The sequence below is a fragment of the Anthonomus grandis genome, chromosome 22, assembly GCF_022605725.1.
Source record: "Anthonomus grandis grandis chromosome 22, icAntGran1.3, whole genome shotgun sequence".
NCBI lineage: Eukaryota > Metazoa > Arthropoda > Insecta > Coleoptera > Curculionidae > Anthonomus > Anthonomus grandis.
The window spans coordinates 35,505,239-35,528,066 of record NC_065567.1 but is presented as its reverse complement, the minus strand read 5'-3'; the positions used below and the strand labels follow the sequence as shown (position 1 = coordinate 35,528,066).

The 22,828-nt window shown below is 32.6% G+C and overlaps 1 protein-coding gene across 1 annotated transcript in view; it reads left to right on the top strand.

Moving 5' to 3' along the window:
* Nucleotides 1-1,673: 1,673 nt before the first annotated feature.
* LOC126748926 (heart- and neural crest derivatives-expressed protein 2-like) overlaps nucleotides 1,674-22,828 on the top strand; it is a 31,035-nt gene continuing 9,880 nt past the window's right edge. The window contains exons 1-4 of the mRNA XM_050458469.1: nucleotides 1,674-1,882; nucleotides 9,908-10,075; nucleotides 15,864-16,027; nucleotides 17,616-17,828. Of these exons, the coding sequence (XP_050314426.1) occupies nucleotides 1,801-1,882; nucleotides 9,908-10,075; nucleotides 15,864-16,027; nucleotides 17,616-17,828 (627 nt within the window). The 5' untranslated portion in view covers nucleotides 1,674-1,800. The remainder of the gene's footprint in view (nucleotides 1,883-9,907; nucleotides 10,076-15,863; nucleotides 16,028-17,615; nucleotides 17,829-22,828) is intronic.

Here is a 22,828-nt window from a genome sequence, read left to right as displayed (position 1 = left end):
ATAATGAATTACAAATTTTAACTTGATGTGTATGATCTGAATAGTATGAGACAACAAACATACATGTCTTTCTGAAAAAACCATCTCCGCCAGACGCCCAAATAGGATGTCATAGTCAACCAGGTCAAATGCTTTCTGTATATATAGTGTCAAGTTGTGTTTAATTAATTATGGCATCAAAAGCTGGTGTGGTAAATTTTCCCAAGTTTGAAACTGTACAGTTTTCAGCATGCCGTGCGTCAAAAATTTTATCATTAATAATTTTTAAAAGATCTTCACAAATAATACTTTCAAATATTTTGGCAAGAGAATTAAGTATGCTTATTGACCTATAATTTTGAATATTATATAATAGGGACAATCACTGCTATTTAAGGTTTTTTTGGAAAAGTGGAATGCTGTATAGCTAAATTAAAGATGTGTGCAATGGGTTTTGCTAGAAAATCCATGCACCCTTTGTATATACAAGAGTGAATGTTATCAAAACCCGTAGATTTTATTGGGTTTAAATTGTTAACACCTCTTTCGGCCATGTCCTAACTAATTAGAGTCTAGTCGATATTTCCATAACTTGATGATGAAGATGATGATGATGATTGCATAACTTTTAAGACACACACAGTCCTACGAATAAGTGAAAAAAAGAAAACCTTCTTTATATTGCTGTTATTCAAATTAGTTTCAATACATATCTAAGAATAAGATCCAATTTTCAACTAATTTAAGAAAAGGTCAAATGAGATTTACTCCTTAAATATAAGAAAAAATTGTATTACGTGCAGAACTTCTCTGAGCAACTATAAAAATTTATTCGAAAACGAAAATCAAACTTTTCAACCGTCCAGACAAGTTTTGCTTAATATATATTTGTCTTTGCCATTTGTAGTATTAAATAGAACTTTAAACTAATTTAAGAGATGACCAAGTGACATTTATTCCTTAAATATGGGAAAAAAATTTATTGCACGCAGAAATCGTTTGCGCCACTGTAATTATTTACACGAAAACAAAAATCAAATTTTTACAGTCGCCCAAGCCAGTTTTGCTTAAAATATATATTTTTTTCGTATGAGAAAGTCCATATTTAAAACAATTTATAAGAAGGTAAAGTTAGATTTATTCTTTAAATTAAAAAAAAACGAATTAGGCACATAACTTCTCTGAGCAGCCATAGAAATTTATTCGAATAATATTCCAACCAAAACTTGTCTAGGCGCCCGTAAAAATTTGATTTTCATTTCTCTACGCAACTTAATATAAACTTTTTGTTTTATTTTGGAAAATTCAATAGCTTATATATTGTTGACCCTTTATTGTAAAATACAAATTTAAATTTATTTAGGGACTTTTACTGCAGACAAATCCACATAAGCTCCAAAGTAAAACTAAAAAAAAGGGTTCACCTTTTTTATTCCAATAATACAATTAGCACTCAAGCAATCACCATTAACATTCATCAAAATAAAATGATTAAATATAATGAATAAATTCACTAACCTGTTCCCTAGATATCGATTTAAAATAAATTCTGCAACACCCCTTGCGGAGGATGTCTTTGGCTCCCAAGAGCTCCGCCCCCGCATCCAGATTGAACACAATCCCAGTCAGGATACGGGAATAGACTCCACCTTTCCTGGTCCTAATTCTCTTCCAGCATCAAATGTTTAGTTAGTTTTCTTTAGTCCGTTGCTTTGTTATATCGGGGGATATTTCTGAGTTTGTAATTTTTTTTCATACGGGGTGTTTCGTATACGTTTTTTGCGAAATTTTATTCAGTTAGTGACAAACGGATTTATTATCATGTCGTACTCTAACTCACCGTCAAATCGTCAGGATAAAGTGTTTCAGTATAGTTATCCTCATAGTTACCATTATATATCAGGTAAGTAATGCTACATGTTTTCAGGTTAATACGATAAGTATAATAGGTAAATAAATGTTATTGTTTTAATGGCAAGTAGTACCTAAATTTGTTCCTAAATACGTAAATTTTTAAATGTTTAAAAATATTCATAGTTCTGGTATTGTTTAAATAAAAATATATTTCATTGAACGATTTTGTTTATAAATACAAATTAGCCTAAGATTGGCCTGAGAATTTGTCAAAGTGTCTAGATTCCCCTAATTAATAATAAAAATAACGAAAAAATTTAGTGAAAAACATAATGAAATTAAAAAATTAAAAAATTAAAAAATGAATCGATTCTGCAGAATTAAAAAAAAACAAAAACATGTTCTATAAAAATTAAGATTTTAGATGTCTGGTTATGCCGCATTGATATCGCAGAAAAATTTATTTAATCAACCTTTTTATAAAATATGCAATACATGTTCAATTAATTTAATATAAAAAGGTAAATTTTACCCATTTCAATTATGCATTAATTTATTTATTTTTTAGATGATGTCTTTAATAGATTTATTCTAAGAAAGTTTATCATAAGCTCTAACCGTCCTAAATGGTCTTTTTCACATTAAAAAAGTTCAATATTGCATAGAAAACTAGTCATAAAAGATATCTGCTCCAAATAAAATCTGAGTCTGAGACTTCATATTTTTCAACTTAAAAGCAAAATATAAAACCAAAACTCGACAATATCTCACATTGTATAAAAATTGTTCGTAACAACCTAAAGGACAATCGAGTTCATTTCTGGAGATACATTAACGATAAAAAAAAATTAAACAGTGTTCCATATCACATGTACCTAAAACCAAACGGTAGATAATGCCCTAAACATAGCTGACTTGTTTGCTGAACATTTTTCTAGTGTATATGATTCAACGATATACCATAATATTAAAATCTCTGAAATTTATAAGGGGATTTGTCAACTCAGAAATTCGTTTTAACAAGACCAGATTAGATTCAAAACTACTTTCGGAAACGTTGCTTATTCACTATTTAGAAATCCTTAAATTAATTTATCTTTGCTATCATATACCTTTTGCAACCAGCAACACAAGAGTTGTTCAATAAGTTTATATACAATCTTATTATATTGGCAAAGTAAAGGAATATTGTATGCGGTACAACATGGATTGGCAGCTGGAAGATCCACGATTACTAACTCAGCAATATTTGCGGTTGATCTGTTGGAAGCTTTGGATAACAAGGAACAATTTACACTAACTTCTCCAAAGCCTTCAACAGAGTCAGTATTTACATTTTGCATGTATTTCATAACTTTACAACTTAGGATTTATTGAGGAAGCCATAGAATCGATGTCGGGTTTTTTAAAGAATCGAAAACAAAGAGTGAAACTGTTCAATTTTTTTTCAGAATCATTTGAGATTTTTTTAAACATCTACATTACATCGAAAGGTCTTAAAGTTTTTAGTTTTACATTGAGAAATTATAGTGACCTTTCAATTGAGGTAACGTGTTATTCTCTTGTACGGTCTCAACTCAAATATGGAACGCTGGTTTAATCTCTTATGTATGATCAGTATATTAATTTCATCCAGAATTAACATACTGGTCATACATAAAAGTTCAAAATCAGTTGCTTAGGTATTATACCTATAAAATAAAATGGAATTCAAGCTGCAAAAATAGCACAGCACTTTATAACAGACGATTTTAGTTTGATTCAGTATTTGATTTGTACTGAAGTTTTAAGTAAAATAAACTTCAATTTTTCATAGCGTAGACTCAGATCTCTTAAGCTTTCTTAAGTTTCTATCATAAATTGACATGCAACAAATTATGTCTGCAATAATCCATTTGATAGGGCCTTAAGATTTTTTAATACACACTGTGATATAAAAACTTTTTCAACTTTTCTTCTCAACATGATTTATTGTAAACTTTAAAGTTGTTTCCTTAATGTTCCTATTATTATTACCTTATTTTAGAGTGTAATAAATAGGATAAATAATTGGATTAAAAAAATGTTACTATAATGTAATGAGGTGATTATATATATTTAATAAATAAAGCAAATATAATAAATTATTCAATTTTCTTGTTATATAAATAACAGAGAATTAATTACAAAATTAATTAGACCAATTTTTCTTTTTCAAAATTCTAAATCGGATCCACTTTACCCTTAAAAACATGAATTTTTTCTTTTAAGTTAATTTATGTGTAATAATGTTCTTCAGGATCAAAGAGGCCAGGAAAATTAATAACAAAATTTTAAGGAAAAAATTTAAAATTTTTATTTTGAAAAAACTGATTGTTGCCAAATGGCTACATTATGACTTAAATGCTAAATTTATTCATTATGAAATTTTTTGAAACAATTGTTGTTTTTATTTAGGCATAAAGCGACATTACATTTTTCACATTTTGTGCGGGTAAAGCCTTTACAGTTAGGGTACTTGCATCTCAGTTTTAGATTTTCAATGACGGGCCAATGAACAACTTGATCTGTGCGTACTTCTTTTGGAGGCACATGTGGTGTTGGTCCTCGACTGCGCTTCGTCGCTATTTCATTTTCGACACTACTGCTTGGCCTTCCACGCTTATTAGGTGCACCCTTCCCTATGTTGTATAAACATTTTGCAATCTCGGCCCTAAAGTCTGCCTGATTTAGAGTTTTTTTCCTTTTTCTTGGTATACCCTTTTGTAGAAAAGCCAAGCATTTACAATGGTCAAATCCAAGAAATGATAGAATATTCTTATGTACCATTTTCGACTTTTTCTTTGTATCTTATATCGTCCCATCATGATGTCTAATAAATCTACCCCGCCCATGTGCCTGTTATATTCTCGAATTACATATGGGCAGTCTACTTCAATTATTTTCTTCTCTTTTTTGTCATATCTGTTGACTTTTGTTAAGGGTTTTTTCCCTGCAAAGGAAGAGATTAGAGCCACATACTTATTGTCTTTCCATATTACGTTAGAATCATCAACTCCATCAATGGTTGAAACATATTCCTCACTAGTACCCCGGGGGGACTTTTTTAGAGCGGCTTCCGTAGAAAGTTTGCAGTCCGTTACCCTATTGCGCCTAACTGTACCCAATGAATATACCTTTCTTGGCAAGATATACTATAAGCGGAATGCTGGTGTAGTAGTTGTCATGATATAAGCGAAAGTTTTGTTGTCGTGGTATAATTCTTGATAATCTGACCACAATATTACGATTTTTACGAAGATTTTTGTCTGCACAAATAAATTTTACAAAATATTTAATGCACGATTCGTTAAATTTCATATAAAAAGTAAATTCTATCCACTTAAATTATGCATTTATTTAATTATATCCCTAAAATTTGTTTCATATAATAAAGAACTAAGATGAAATTAAGAGTATTTGCATAGCTTATAGCACTAAAATCTATCTCTCTCATCTACTCAAGCACAAGAGAGGAGAAATTTATTATTTTTTTGTTAAATTGATTGTAAAATATTTGTCTTTGAATACATGAATTTATATATAAAAATTATCTTATCAATGAAAATTGCATGCCAAAAATTAATATGTGGATGATATTATTTAGTTTGTTTGCTCCTTTTATAATATTTAGGTAAGGTAAAAATGTAGTACCAATTTTTATATTTCTCTGGAAATTAAATATGAAAATTGAAAAACCCCAATAGAAAGAAAATGTCAAATAAAGGAAATGAAAAAATATTTTTTTTTAGTTTTAATATTTTAATAGGTCTATTTTTTTTAAATGTATTAAAAAATAGCATATTTCCAAACCTAAAGGAATCTCAACGAGTAAATCCTAGATTTTCCCGTAAACATCAGATTAAATTTTTTTTCTTGGTATTTTTTCTATAGATGAGCCTTTCTTAAAAAGCTGATATACGTTATAAGGATAAGATATAAATCTTCAAATTAAATAAATATTTTTTGGTTCAATCCCCCGCTTTTATTTGTCTAACTGAAACTTAAAGCTAAAATTATCTTATTTATATACATACGTGTACAGGATGATAGAACGTTATATGAGGTCAATAAAATTTTATTTATCTTGTCTCAAAGGTTTTCAAAGGAGGAAGTTTCATGTTTATAAAATTTTATGAACTCGTTGCTACGAAGTTGTAAACCTGAGTTATTTTTATTCGTGATTAATTTGTAAAACAGGCCTGTCCTGTTTGGTTTTGTTGTCTTTAATAATAATTTTACTTATAACTTAACTAGCTAAGGCACCTTAACAGTTTTTGTCTTTATTTGAATTATTTTTTTTAAATCCTTGTTTTACCTTTAAATTGCATAAATATATAATCCATTAATATTTAGGTGTGTTGTACAACTTTTGTTTCATTTATAGAGAAAAATTACTTACCACGAGAGACTGTAAATAGAATTAAACAGGAAGTATCTAACGAACTTGAAACAAGACTAAATGACAAACAACAACCACATGAATAAAAAAATCAAAAAGCCATTCAAGATTAATCAAATGCAGTAATAGATAATCAATAAAATATCTTTACAGAATTTGGCATAAAATATCAGTACTCCGACACTATTAGCTACAGACCATCATTGAGACTAAGATTGAGAGAACTAACAGAGTAATGGAATAATACATGAATGACAATATAACACTAAAAGAAATACACACCATAATATACTGCGAAGCGGCCACTGTTCTTCACCTAAACGAAATTATTATAAAAAAGTATTATAGATGTAAAGACCTGAGATCAGAAACAGCAAGAATATAACAGTACACAAATGCAAATAAAAGGAAGAAGCTTAAGAAAAAACTGGGAGCACAATTAAAACTCCAAATACTTCCCCAAATAAGAAAATACCAATGTCTACATTTCCTAGACACACCAAAACAAAAACTGGCCTCATATAGCAAACGTTGAAAAAGATGCAAGACAAACACTGAATGAAAGGAACCGAATAAATTGTTTGCAAACGACGAAAAAATTTTACAGAATTCTCACATAAGACACCAACGAGAAAACTAATGTTAAACCAGACCCCGCTGAACTGGAAGAAAATTGAACAAGCTGGGCCATGGCAAGTAAACACAAAGAAGATCAACAGTGGATACACAACGAAGAAGAGAAGTTTGAAAACCATAAACAGTGTGAAGTATGTTCATGGTACACATTTCTGAAAGAGATGTGACCGACACTATCACGAAAGCAGCAAATTAGAGAGTCTGTGAAAAAGACAATATCCATAACTTCTGGATCAAAAGATTCTATTTCATGTACAAATATCTAGTAGAAGTATTTAATTAAGCCTTAACGCATTCCTAACAAGGGGAACAACGTATCTAATTTCAAAGTCTGAACAACAAAAATTAAGATGCGAAAATATCAGCGAGTGGCAGTGGATTTTTTTTAAATTTCTTATTTAAAAGGTGTTTCTGACTGTAAATAAGTTTGAGGTTGGAACAGGCTTTTTTATACAATGATTTATCTGCTCAGAGAATCTAAGATAAATTTGTGTATCGTCATGCAGACGATGTCAGATGACCGATGCACTATGGCACACCATATTCAATATGTCAGTATTAAGTATTCAGACTGGGTACCATTTACCTTAACTGCCATCTATCAGCCACTGAGCCGAGTCGCTCCAAGATATGATAAAATAGCCAACTGCAATTCATGATTTATCTTGTCGAAAGCCTTCGAATAGTCCAGGAAGACCAAAGCAATTAGTCTTCTACAATCGGAGGCCTCAAGAATATTATAGATTACTTTCAACCGGATAGTTCCGCAACTATGATCCTTTCTACACCCAGACTGAAAACCAGGGAGTAGACTGTTTGTCTGTACGTGCAGATTAAATAAATTAGTAATAATCATGTACTTTAGAACAATAAGCCTGATGAGCCATCTACTGAAACTAGCTCTAAAAATCAAACACAGAAGAATCTACAGGATATGTTAAGTACAAATAGCACTTACAGAGTTTGCTTTCACAGATATGAGCAACACGAGAGGCCATATATAGCAAGTTTGATTTCAACGATACAGACACATGAACTGTAGCATGTTTGCATGTTTTGTTGACTACCAGAATAATTTTAATAGAGTAAAACTTCAAAAAATGCAATCTTGAATGAACATCATTGTATTGGAATCAATCAGATTTTGTTAGAAACGGATATGAGGCAACAAAGCAAATGAAGATACTGAGGCAGGGATGCATTCTCACTCCATTATTATTCAATATTTGTTTAGAATTCATAGTTACAAAAGCCTTAATGCACACTGATTCAGAAATATTTCTGAATGGAGAAAGAGTGAATAATGTTCATTATGCAGGCGACCGTATCATTTTTGCTCACAGCATAGATTAAAAAGTTACAAAATCTTGTGAATAAAATAAGAGAGTTCAGTTAATTATATGGCGTGGACATTAAAATTAAGAAGATAAAACTAATGATTATTAGCAAAGACAACAATAACAACTGTCAGCTTATAAGAAATCAAGAACCGATCGAAATAGTGAGCAGTACTACTTATCTAGGAACTCTGGTGAACGAGCAATGGGAGCTATCTTGCAAGGAAATGTACTAGGAAAACGAAATGTGGCTAGAAGACGAATCTCATTGTTAAAAACCTGGTTTGGTATGAGTACAACTGAGTTGCAGTGAACAATGTTAAGATAGCATGTATGATAATTACCAATATCCGAAATGGATAGGAACTATCAGAAGAAGAATAAGCCTATTTAACATGTTTAACTTTTTATCAATCGAAGGTAAATAAATCGTGTTTCCAAATGGAGTACTTAGAAGACTTTGGTACAAAGTATCATTGTCATAGTTTTCAAAATCTCTTGAGGATATGGGAAATGGTTTAATCTTCCTATTAAATGAACTGAGCTTCCAAGCATGATCGTCAACCACAAACGAAAGGTCGATTGCAGAATTGAAATCAGAGTTTTAAAGATTTAATTAGGTTAATGTATAATTTAAAAGGATACGATATATTAAGTGTATATTACCTATTTATACAATATGAATAGGTAACGACATACAGATTTAATTTTTTATAGTAGCGTTAGGAAAGAATTAAATAGAGTTTCCACAGGAATATCTGTTGTGGAAAATTCTTAAAATTTATTAGTTAATTTTTAATTTATCTTGATATAAAATACTTTCAAAATTGGGTGACAAATAGTACAAAATATTAATATAATTTTGTACTATTTAAAAGTTGGTACTGAAAATGCCTGTGCGAGGCCAGAGGTCTCGCATCACCCCGCAATTCCTTCATTTATGTTATTTGTGCATTTAAATTTTTTTAGAGTTTATAGCAGAGCCATCACTTTCAAATGAGACATTCTTTTTGATACCACTGACATGATAACATCCAAAAATGCCATTATTTGTAATATTCTCATTTTTTTTAACTTATTATTCTTAATTTGTAAAATAATGCGCAACTTAAAATAAAAATCGACGGGTCCGAGCGTTTTTTCAAAAAATCATGTCTCTAATTTTTATCGAATTTATGCGGAACTTTAGGCGGTCACTGTATATTTGATGTTATTCTATTTTTTATATATTTATATATTTGGGTAATTGTATGTTACATTATTGTTGTCTTAAAGAAACATACAAAAAACATTACATAATAAACTATATGTCAAAAACTAGCTGTATAAAACTTAATACTGATCCAATTTTTAAAATATTTATTTTGATGTTTAGATAACAATACTAATTTAGTATATTATACAGGATTAAGGACTGATGGCTGGTACGTTACACCTATATGGAAAATGGGACACATAATTTTTTGTTAAAAATTACGTGGTTACTATGGTAACATACTTTGTTCTATCTTGTTTAGAAAAGAATCAAAAAAGTCAAAGTTGCTTTTACTTTTTGATGTAAGCAGCAACGTTGCAATGCTAACAATATTTCAAATTTACCGAGTAATATAAGTACCATTGGGCATCAATCAACCTGTATTTTCAAATTCGTTTACATTAAGAACAGACTTTTTTTTATTAGATGGAAGCACTATAGGTGGAGAGGAATCAAATTTCTGGCCAAATAGTCCAAGGTCAGAATGTGCCTCACCAAGTAATATTTTACATCCAAAAGATTCACTTAATGGCACTTATCTCTATCCAAATGGAGGATGTTCACTGCAAAGCCATCAATCGCCTTATCGCAACAGTAAGTATTTATTCGTAAAATATGCAGCAATAATTTGTATTGATCTAATTTAATTTTTGGCAAGGCACATAATAATTATTAATTGTATTTGGATGCTTTATATACTTTACAAGGATTGCTATAAGTATCAGTATATCATAAAATTCAGTATATAATATATATAATAAAAAATTAAAGATATTTTTGTTCTGATGTCAAAAATATGCAGGTTGTCCCAAATTACATTGTCCAAACTTTAACAGCAAATTCTGTGTTCAGAATAAGCCTTTTTTTTTTTATAAATATATATCGAGGAACGCTGATTTTTCTAAACACATTGTGTTAAAATTTGAAGAAAAAAAACTCTTTTAGTCATAACTTTTTTATTACTTAAGATATTTTTATAAAATTTAGTACATCCCTTTAGAGTAACAAAGGACATTTTTTGACAGAGTTTTTAAATTTTTCATCAGTGGTGCCCGTAAGAGATTTTTAATTGAATACTCTATGGAAGAATATTTTTCTAAGAAAAAATAGTACGCCATTGCACTTTCGGAAAACAGAAAAAAATTATTTCTAAAATCTTTCTTTACTTTAAAGGAAATTTGATTATTTGCCTTTCTTTCGTACGATTTAAGGTTTTTCGAGTAAAACAAATAAAAACTGTGTTTTTTGCTAGGAAATTCTTCATTTCTGAGAAAAGGATGAGACACGCCTCATTCTTTATATCCAGTTTAACGTGAAAACAAGATAACTCATTAACATTTTCAAGTTCTTTGGCCATTGATAACTCTTGGTGAGGCTCCAGAAATCCATCAGGAACCTTGCATAAACTTCTGGTCTATGTCAGTATCTCCAATGAGCATAATTCATTTATTAATCAATTGTTTTTTAAGAGAAAACTCTCAGTTCCTCAGATTGCCTTTCAAAACATCTTCCACGCTAACGAATGTGAGCTCCAGTTAGAATTTCCTTCCAGAAATTTGAATATTCGGCAAGGAAATTCTTCATTTAATTGAAAGAAGGATGAGATGGGCTAATACCTTTACACCAAGTTTACATACGGAAAACCAATGTAACTCATTGACATTTCTAAATTATTTGGCTTTTATTAACTCTTGGTGAGACTCCAGAAATTCTTAGGTGAAGTTATGGCCCTATCAGTAGTTCCAATCGATGGCATTCATTCATTAATCAGTCGTTTTTTGAAAGCTAACCCTGAATTTCTTAGATTGCCGTTCAGGATGTCATCTATGCCCTAGTTACAATTTCTTTTGAGGAGTTTGAATATTCTGTGAGAAAATTCTTCATCTAATTCAGAGAAGGATGAGACCAGTTCAAGCTCTTTAGACCTAGTTCAAGGCGTAAAACCAAGATGACCTATTGCCATTTCCAAGTTCTTTGGCCTCTAATAACCGTACGTGAGGGTCCAGAAATTCATCAGGATCTTATTTGATTAATTTCTAATTTATGTCACCTCAGAATCTATTTATGCTTTACAGCTTGCTCAAGGACATGAAATCCATGAGACAAGGATACTTCATTGGCTTTTCCTTAACTCCTTTTCACGTGTGGAATCAGAAGTCTTATGTAAGTAAATCTTTCAAATTTTGGTCCTTCTTCTTCTTATGATTATGATTCTCTTTTCTTAAGAAGACGTGTAGCAATAAAGCTAAATATTCCAACCTATTCACGATATCCAGGTATTCTTCATAATTCAGCTGGCCTTAATAAAATTATGCTAATAATCATTCTCTTCAACTTTGGTGCACTCTTCGAATAAATGGAATTCAATCGTTTTTGACAGTGAATTATGAAGAATCAGAATCATGGATGCGATAATATATCCAGTAATATTTTTCTTTAGGTTTATTCTTTGTCAATCTTTGCAAGAAAACTCTTCATTTCCATGTAAACTATTATTATAATTTATCCCATGAGAGTGTACACAGATGAAATATAGATCTGGAAACCTTCATAAGTTAAAACAATTATGATATAAAATGAACTAAATTATCGTTTTTCAATACATCGATCACGATTAAATACACTTTAAATAGTTATTTAATTTTCAAAATTACTTTATGCAATGCATGGCATTCACTGTAATAAATTCAAATCGAAGAGGATTAAGGCGTAAAATGTAAAACATGGTTTGAGTGAAAGTTGATATGCTTACTATTACGTCGTTTTTTTTTGCCATTTTTTGTTCAGTCAAGTCCCATTATTTTTTTTTTGCTTTACGGTCAAAAAAAAATGTTGTAGATAAAGCTAGTAAATAATAAAGAAAAAATCAAAATGAAAAAAAAAATAGAAGAAATACACTAAGCTTGCTATCATCCGATTTTTCAGATGGTTCTTGATCCTCTGATCACGTCACATTAAAAAAAAACCATTGTTGGAGAACCACTAGAAAATTAGCTTTTTTTGACTTCTCCTAATTTTATGGAGCCATAGGAGCTTTTCTGATAAAAAAATGACTTGAAGGCTGAGAGCTTCAACTTCATCTGTACTAATACCATTAGCATTATGGCAGCCAGGTCGCTAGGAAGTCTCTCTGATACTAAGATTAATTTAATGCTGGTGTTTGTGTGCTCTTCAAAACATTCACTTGGAGTTGGTCATAGAGGAAAGAAAAAGCCTGAGAGATTTTAATATGGAAGGATCTCTTAGTCTAGCCAACGTATAGCGACTAGTTTTCGCATCCGATATTCGGGACAGATTCGCTATTGGATACGTCATCGGGTCCACAAATAGTCCATATTCGCTTTTCGTACTTTTCTTGTGCAAATTTTACATTTTTTCAAAGAATTACTTGCGGCTATAGCTTCCTTATAAGAATCTGAGTGTATTTGGTTTCATCTGAACTTGTTACGGATGATGTGGTCGGAATATGTGACACTGGCGATGTTGTTTTTAAGAATGAACCTGAGACGTATGCCCATTCAGCTTTGATGAACATCCGTCAGCATTGGAGAACATGGGCTAAAGTCATTAGTTCAATTTTTTTCTTCTACATATTGTGCAAGCTGCTTTGTTTTATAAGGTGATAAAATTTTGGACACTACCACATAATGCCACTCTTCTTTTATGGAGGGTTTGCAGGTTAGGAAAGTAATTTGGTTTGAGGAAATGATTTTTCTTCGGTCTTCTTTATCTGGATGGTCGGTTTGTATTGAGATGGACGTTTTTACTGGTGGTAATTCTAATATTAGGCTAATATTTGGCAGGTAACTTATTTACGGTGTCATTTGGTTTACAAATTTTACGCAGATCACTCCATTCTTCTAATAGATCTGCCTGGGATGAATCATGAATCTGAATCTTAACAGATCCATTGCAAACGTAACTTACTTGAACGTTTGTAATAAATCAGTTTACTATTTTTGTGCATCAATTGTTTCAATTCACAAGATGCAAAGACACTATCCTGATTGTGAAACCCAGTTACGAGCTGTTGGTATGACACAGGGTGGTATGAACATCCGCAACGTCGCAGAATTTGTAAATTTTACCAATTATAAGAAGGGTATGGCAGAGATTTGAAGATACTGGCGAGAGAAAGATCCTGGTCCAACAAGAGCAATAGAACCTATACATAATAGGTTTCTTCGCTTTCAGGCATTACGAAACCCCAATATTATTTTCAACCCGCTAAGAAGTGAGCTTTAAAATCTTCATGGCATTAGTGTAACTGCTAAAATAATAACATTAGGTTCTATTAGAATAATCGTTACTTATTAAAATTAAAAAGTAACTTAGTAATAGCTCCAGTGGAGAATCGCGCATAGAATTGGCAAGAGCGCTCATTCACCCATGAATCCATCTCGTTTGCATAGCATTCAAGAAGTTGACAGGTACCAAGACAGATCTTTGATGGTCTGGACTGAGGTTTCGATGTATTTTCAAACTAGTGTGGTTCCTATTGAAGGGTTTTTAACAGAAAACCAATATTGGGAATAAATTCTGTAACTGATTGTTCATCTACGCGCTACAGAATTTGGTCAAAATATGTAGTTATGCACAACAATGCACGACTCTTTATTAAAAGTATCGCTAGAAACTTTTTGGAGCAGCACAATATTCAGGTATTGTCATGGCCTGCGGAATCCCCTGACTTAAATCCTATCAAGCATTTTTGGGATTTGTTGAAAAGGCGTCGTTTCAATCAAGGAATGATGTTCCAGACGAAGAAAGGGTTGCTGAACTTCTTTTATATACCTATTTCAAGCAATGGCTATAAATTGAGCAAGACAACATTGACGATTTAAAGCTACTATTAACAATAACAAGGACTATTTCTTTTCTATTCACTTTTCTCAAAATTTTGTTATTTCATTATTAATCCCCTAATACAGGGTCCGGCAAAATGATCTCCCACATTTTGATTTTTAATAAAAACGCCAATGTAAATGCTATTTATATTTTATTTTTATTAACTAAAAATATATGGTATGCCATTTTGTTTTGAAAATTACAGAGTCCAAGTGGCGACCATTTCTTTCGACACACATTCGAAGCTGATTTCTGAAAGTTTCCATTACTCGAGCAGTAATTTGAGGCGATATTCCTGTAATTTCTTGGCGTATTGCTGCTTTCAATTCGTCAAAGGTTCGGGGATGATGTTGAAAAACCTTCTCTTTCAGATAGCCCCAAAGGAAAAAGTCGCATGGGGCAAGATCGGGTGAACGCGCAGGCCACCCAACGTCTCCACGTAACGAGATTACGCGTCCTGGAAACATTTCCCTTAACAGGTCCATTGTCCTTCTTGCCGTATGAGCCCCATCCTATTGAAACCACACATTCGGATGTTCAAGTTCCCTAAGTTTTGGTTCCAAAAAATTACGTAGCATGTCGACATATCGATCAGCAGTTACAGTAACCGTTACCCCTCTTTCTTCAAAAAAATAGGGACCACAAACACCAAAAGAACCAACAGCACACCCAACGGTAACACGTTGGCTGTGAAGTGGCCTTTTATGGAGCTGCCCCGGATTTTCTGGTGCCCAGTAGCGAAAATTCTGCTTGTTCACACAGCCAGACAAATGGAAATGAGCCTCGTCACTCGTTATTAAAAGCGCATTTTATAGGACGTTTTGATGAATATCATTGGAACATTCTCGGCGATTTTCCCAGTCCCGTTCACTAAGTTCTTGCACGATCATCATTTTGTATGGGTGGAACTTCAGATCAGTGTGCAAAATTCTTCTCACAGAACGATCTGACAAACGCAAAGCAGAGGCATGTTTAACAGCTGAACGTCTAGGAGATCGTTCAACTGCTTCTCTTACAGCTGCAATGTTTTCAGGTGTCCGAACACTTCTGGGTCCAGTACCAGTTGATTTTCTTTTTAAGGCTGAACCTGTAGCTCTAAAATTTGAAACCCACAACAGTATTGTTTTGCGATCTGGAACTGGATCATGTCTACCAAGCGCGAAGTGAGTACGAAAATTTCTTTGTATCGTAATCACAGATTCGTTACTTTTGAAAAATGTTTCGATAACGAAGGCACGATGTTGGCCCGTCCAGTTCATGGCGACAACAGAAATGGCAAGGCGCGCGCAGCCAACCGACTACGCTAAGCTGGCTCCCTCTTTAGTGATTCGGGCTCAGTGGCGGCACAAAATGTGGGAATCAATTTGCCGAACCCTGTATACTACGATGAATTTTTGTGTTTTTGATAAATGAACGTTCAAAAGTGTTGTCTTTTAATACCTTTGTCCCCTAGACCATTTTGACGTATGTATGTTAAATATTTTTAACTCCAAACTATTTAATGATTTTTTTTACGGGGTTATTTTATTTTCAGCATTAACTTTGGAAACCGAGCTAGGAACACCTTTCGTAAGAGTCGTTAAAAGGCGAACGACGGCAAACAAAAAGGAAAGACGAAGAACCCAAAGCATAAACAACGCTTACCATGATTTAAGATCCTGTATTCCCAACGTGCCAGATGACACAAAACTATCAAAGGTGAGTTTTTAGGGCCTAAGTATATCAATTTCTTGTGTTATACATATGGTGTATACAGTATATAAACATGTTGTCGCTCTATGAATAATATGCTTTTTTTTCTCAATGTGACAGTTTCCTATGAAACAGTAGGAAAAGAAAAGAGTATTTTAATTCATTTTATTTCCCTTATTTTACACTAATTTGGATAACAATTTTTAAGTTAATTATTATTAAATTCTTATGTCATTTTGGCATAAATATTTATTTCAAAGAAAAAAGATAAAAGTAAAACAATATTTTTTATTTTATCGGGATACTCTGTAAGACGATTAGAAGAAGAAGTACATGTTTCTGCTATTTAGCTTCTTCAGGAAAAAAACAGAAAAGTAAGAGAGGAAAAGAAAACAAGGAATCACAAACAGGAGCGAATAACCTATGTGTGATGGTGTGATCAGCTCTAGTATCTCTGGGTTTGGAGGAAAAATACAGCATCCACACTAAGGACGCTTAAACTTCCTGGTTGAGGTACTAGGGTTGAGTGCATAAATTGATTGTTTATATTTTTCCTCGCTCTTTCCGTTGGTTTTTTTGGTTGCCCGCACTGAAGAAGCTAAAAACCAGTAAAACGTATCACCTTTACTTCTACTTCCCATCTTACGGAGTATCCTGATAAATCTCTCCTTATAATAAATATTAATTCTTACTAGTAGTTAATTGAAAGTTTGATCTGCGACTTTCTATCTCCACTGTTAGATCCAATAATGTTGCAACAACAATTTGAATTTAAATCTCGTATATCTACAGAGTTAAACCTCCTTACTCACACGTACTTCACATTGGATGCTTTAAGACCCTACTACCCAAAAATGCCAATACTTTCAAAATTTCTCCTTGAATTGATTTGGATCCGTAATAAGCTTTGCAAACAATATTGTTGACAATATTTTGCTTTTGTTTCATGAAAATATGCCTATTAGCTTAAAACATTTCAGACTTTAAAGCGAATGAAGAACCAAAAAAAATATGGGAATTAAAGGAACTTTTAAATCCGATAATTGTTATCTTTATACGAACGCCAAGTTGCTAGCTTAGTTTTAACTGAAAGTCGCTAGCTACTATTTTATCGTTAATTCTAGAAGTCGTAAGTTCTCGGTTGTCTTTGGTAAAGTGGAAATTGATTATTTTCTCGTTGGGGATTACGCCTTTTAACGGCAACGCTTCACTTCTACTGGACCACCCATTCCGTCCTTGAGCGACCTACAGCATTATTTAATCGATCAATCATAACGATTTTGGAGAATAACTCTTAATGCTTACAACATTTGTCGTTACGGTCAATGATAAAAATTTGGAGTTTATAGAAACAAGGACAAACTGCAAAAGAATAAGATTTGAGGACCTTTTGTGACCAAATATCAGTCAAACTGATTTTCTATATATGTATTTAGTAATGCCAGCTCAGCATCATTGTTTAAGTCCAGACAACGTTTAACCATCCGCATTTGGATAATGGTTGAAAAAATTACGTACTGACGTTAGGAAAACTTGCTACTGCAACTTTTTAACTTAATTATGCAAGTCTTCTAAATTCTTAATATTGTTTCAGATAAAAACGTTACGACTAGCGACATCTTACATCAGCTATTTGACCAGAGCCTTAGAAACTGATGATACTCCCGGAAACTTTAAGGCGGAACTAGGAACACTTTCCAAAAAATCAAACAAGAACTACAGTAGCTGTTGCAATCTGAAGAGTAGCTCTAGTAATAGTTCCAGTTTTACGCCTAGTATCTACGATTCTCCTAAAAGTGACAGTTCTGTAAGTACATAAATGATCATAAGTCATTGATTCAAATCTTGCTTAATAATTACTTTTTAAATTATTTATTGATTCCTGCATTTCCAGATAAATTATGATATTTTTAAATGGTATTTATACTAAATAAGGTACTTCAATTTTTTTTTTATAATAAATTTATTCTTTTCTTTTTTATTTTTTTTGTGTTATTTTTTAGTTCTTTTCTTAATAAATGAACTGAGAAGAAATAACACAAAATTCAATCAAAAAAATAGAATAACAGTGAGTGATGATGACTCTTAAGGAAATCTTGCATAACAAATCTAAATATACCAGGTAGAAGTCTTGGTATTCTTTCGTTTTATCTTAGTATCTCTTTTAGTTATTGCAACCGTAATTGATTCGGAATTGAAACATTCTGTATATAACAAAACTAATTACAATTTATTAACATTTTCTATTTTCATATGTGTGTGGGTGTACACTTAAAGTTGAGCACATCCAATACATTTTACAGGTCTTTCTTTAATTTGATTCAGCGTATTTTCTGTTACGTAATTTAAGATTTTTAAGGTTTAAATATAACTTATTATAGACTAGGCAAATGGGCACTGCTTGCTTTGCTGGATTTACAGATTGTTCATTAAAATCTTCATCTATTATTTTCAATTACAATACCTAAATATATTTTTATTGAGAAAGAAATATCCATCCGTATCCGTCCAAATTATATATAAAATACCAAATTCACTTGACTTATTTTAATAAAATTGGTTTTTTCATGTCTCTTCAGCATTTCATTGCTTCATTAATAATTCTACTGCATCAATGTAAATTGTATTTTTCCTACATGAAAAACTTACTTTATGTGAAAATATCTTTTTACTACAATTCTTCAGGAATCTTGAGTTTAAGATTGGCTATCATATTTTTTTATCATATTAATTTAGCTAACTTCAGTCAAAAGAATTATTTGACGATTATCCAGGATACCTGTTATTGTGTCTAAAAATATGAAGAACAATATTTTAACAGATCATCATCACTACCTCATTTAGTTTCTGCAATAGTGCCTAAAACATCTTCAAATTTTACGTTTTCTTACATAATTTGACTTGCTTTATACGAGAAGCATATTTTAAGTATGCTCTCAATGATATTATTACTGATAATAGGCATGTTATTGAATTACGAAAGGAATTGGTGAATTGGAGTAAAAATAGAATAAAAGCCTTTTTATTAAAGTATCGACGTTTCAACTTTAAAAGATCATCCTTAGGACATTCATTTGCTTCCATTGTTAAATTGAATTATTATCCTGTCTACCTCAAGTACCTTCATCTTCTATCTCAATCATCTTAAAATTATAGTTTTCTTACGTAACTTAACTGTTAAGGACTTCATTAAGGATGTTTTTTCATGATATTCGAACTTGAAATGGGTTAGCTATCATGTCTGACAAGAGGGGCAATACTCAGTATTTCATCTTATTGTCATCTCTACGAGAGTATATGAGACCATTATTTCACTTAGGCAAATTCTCATTAACTCCAGTTGAGTTATCTATATAAGAAAAAATGTTCAATATTTCAATTTTTTCCGTCAACTACCTTGGATTACTGCCTGTTAGCTCTAAAACTCTACAAGCTATCCCAGGCAAAGAAAGTATTCTTGGACTTTTCGTACGTAATTTAATTCACTACGTGAAACCAGCCGCATTTCATTTGGGATTTCATATGATACGTGAATTTCAGTTGGGTTATTTATCATATCGAATAACAAGGATAATATCGAGTATTTTAACCTCATCATCATTATCTTCTTCAACATCATCTCTACCTCATTACTGCGTAAATCATCTTAAAATTGTATTTTTTTAAGTAATGTGAGTAGGGGAACATGGGGAAAGACGGGGACGCTAAGCATTTATATCAATAAAAATGTAACATTACAATAAAAAAATAACGTTTATTCAAAAATCTCTTTCATTAACATCCATAACTGTCTTGGCATAAAAACAATTAATTTATCTTACACCAAAAAAACAAAAAAAAACACAATTTTCTTTACAAAGGAAAAATGCCCCGTACCCGGGGTAAGATGGGACAGCCCTCGGGGTAAGATGGGGGTAACGAGTTTATTTACAAACATCACATACGAGTATATGGCAGATATCTAAACAGTCATCTTCTTCTACTCCGGCGCAAGAATTGTGGGACCATCCTCCAGTGGACCCCACATACCTATCACCACAGTATAAACATTTGGTGTCATCTTCGGCTGTATTTAGTTTTATTTTTGACCTATATTTTCTTTTTAACCACTTTTTGCTTTTTTTCCTTCGGAACTAGAAGTTTTTAAATCTTCAAGTTCTCTTTTATACGGCGTTGGCGTAAGGATGGCCGTCTTGCCTCGACGGCAATTATTTTTTCTGGCTTTTATTTCTACAGTAGGAACAGGCATCATCTGAGCTGGAGTACAGTTTTCAAAGCTGGTACTTAAGTCACGGCAAACATTTTCTGTAAAATTCGAGCAAACTCTTTTAGGTGGCGACCCACTTGCCTCTGGAGTTTTATGTAATGGACTATGAGATAATGTGGCAAGCTTACTCAAAGGGCAATTATCTCCATCATCTGAGCTTTGGTAGTTGGGAGATGTGAGATGATGATCTGTATGGGTTTGATAGCTGGTAGATGGCTGAACATCATCACTAGAACCTATGGTTGAGTGATTACTAGGAATAGTAACCGGAGTTACATTCTTAGTTAAGTTTGGCTGATTTTTTTCATGGATGATAGAGGAAGGACCATCTTTATTTGCATTTGCTTGTGATAGAGGAAATTGTTCATCCTCCGTTAGGCTTATGTTTGTTGCTTCTGCAGCAAGAAAATCCATCTCAGAGTTGAATGGCCATATGCCGCATTTCCGAAATCCGTTAATCGCTGTAGTGGCAGCTTGTATGAAAGCTTTACCAAAAATTTTGCTAATTTGGAACATGCTAATAACTCTACCTGGATTAGATCTAAGCCATGCTGTTGCAACTTGGTCATAATATACACTCAAAGGCTTCATAAAAGAAACATCCAACGGCTGAAGCCGATGAGTGCAGTGAGGTGGAAAGCAGATTATAATCACACCGTTATCTCTAGCAACGTCTATAAGTTCGATGTTCTTTGTGTGCGTAGAGTTGCCGTTGAGTAAAAGTAGCACCGGGGGCATATAATTCCCTGCTGCGCTAACACAAATCTCGACCGTAACTGGTTGTCCTCGTTCAGCTGAGGATAGCGACCCGAAACCGAAGAGACTCCCGTTTCATCACAGTTATAAATCCTATCTGGTCCTAGTTTATAGTTATCTAAAACATCACCCAAAAGCTTATAAAATTTTGCGACGGAAATTTTATTAAAGCCCATAGCCCTAGCAGCTGAGGTTGCCTCAGGCTTTTTTATAGATAAATCACTGTGACGTTTTAAAAATCCTTGAACCCAGTCAACACCAGCGAGTTTGGCTGTTTCATTAAATCTATGTTTCTTGCCATTTTTGACGGCCAGTTGGTATGCTAAACTTCTCAGTTCCATTATGCTAAGTCCAAATAATCTTGCTTCCATTTCTTTCAAATATCCGACCAATTGATTTTCTTCCTTTTCAGTGAAAACAGTTGTAATTGGCCCTAAAGGTAGATCCAATTTCATTTCATCTTTGGTTTTAATAGCGTTGACATGTCTCTCCAACGTTGTTTGTGGCACAGAGTATTGCGACGCAGCTTTACGATAACCAATTTCTTTGGTCAATCGCTTGTTTCATGCTTTCCTTGGACCACTCTCCTCTCGTTGTTTTCTTTTTATAATTGCGAACCATTCTGCTGCAAATAAAATAATATTTTTATTGACCAATATTTAACTAATCAATTTTTCCGTTGAATTTTTCATGAAAAAATATATTGGGGCAAGATAAGGTACTTGGATACCCCATCTTGCCCCAAAGCACGTGTTTTTCAAAAGGTATTTTCTTACCTTTTATAGGCGAATATAACCAACAAATTTTTTTGTGAAAAGATGCTTCTATACAGGTACACTGCAGTAGGAATAATAAGTTTCACTTTAACTTCCTACACACTTTATGGCAAGCGATATAATATGCCATAAAATAAGATCAACGAAGGTCAAAATGGTAAATTGGCTGTAACTCGAGCAGACGCGCACCGAATGAATGTCTCGGATGCACTGAGCGCGGGTATTGTCCCGACATGTGACTCTAGGCAATAAAGGTGGTCACACACTTTTAGGTTTTGATGTAATCGGGGTACCCCATCTTACCTCATGATCCCATCTTGCCCCTAGTTCCCCTAACTACATACGAAGATGGAGAATTCTTTCTTATAATGTTTGACAAAACAGGCAATACTGAGTATTTCAGCTTCTTATCATCTCTACCTCTTTCGATTTTCCGTGAGAGTCAGATGTATATGCAAGTGAGAGTATACCGGGCTTTGCAATTACATTTAATTGAATAATTCAAGATTCGCTTATTAAAATTTTTTGAAATTTTGCACGAGGGTTTGCCAGATTGACGTCTTCAAAAAGTTAACTTACATTTTTTCTGTAAAATGTACAGGGAAGCCAATAATTAACGCCCTTAAAATTTACATGGGATTTCCTGTGTTCCGCTCGGCGACGCATCACCCGGTATGACACCAGAATCATTTCATTTAGAATGATTAATAATGACTTTAATTTCATGCATGAAATATTAAATTTTTTTATCGTCGATAACTGGCTCGTTTAAAGTTCCACGAAATACCGCAGAAGCAGAGTGTATTCCTTCGACATTTTTTACGTAATTTGATTTCGGATGATTCATGATTTTCAGTTGGGTTATTTACCACGACTAATAACACGACTAATAACTTTACCATCATCATTATATTCCTCAACATCATCTCTACCTCATTTCATGTCTTAATCACTGGCTGAATCATTTTATTTATTTTTTTTGGGACACACTAGATAAATATAATTTCA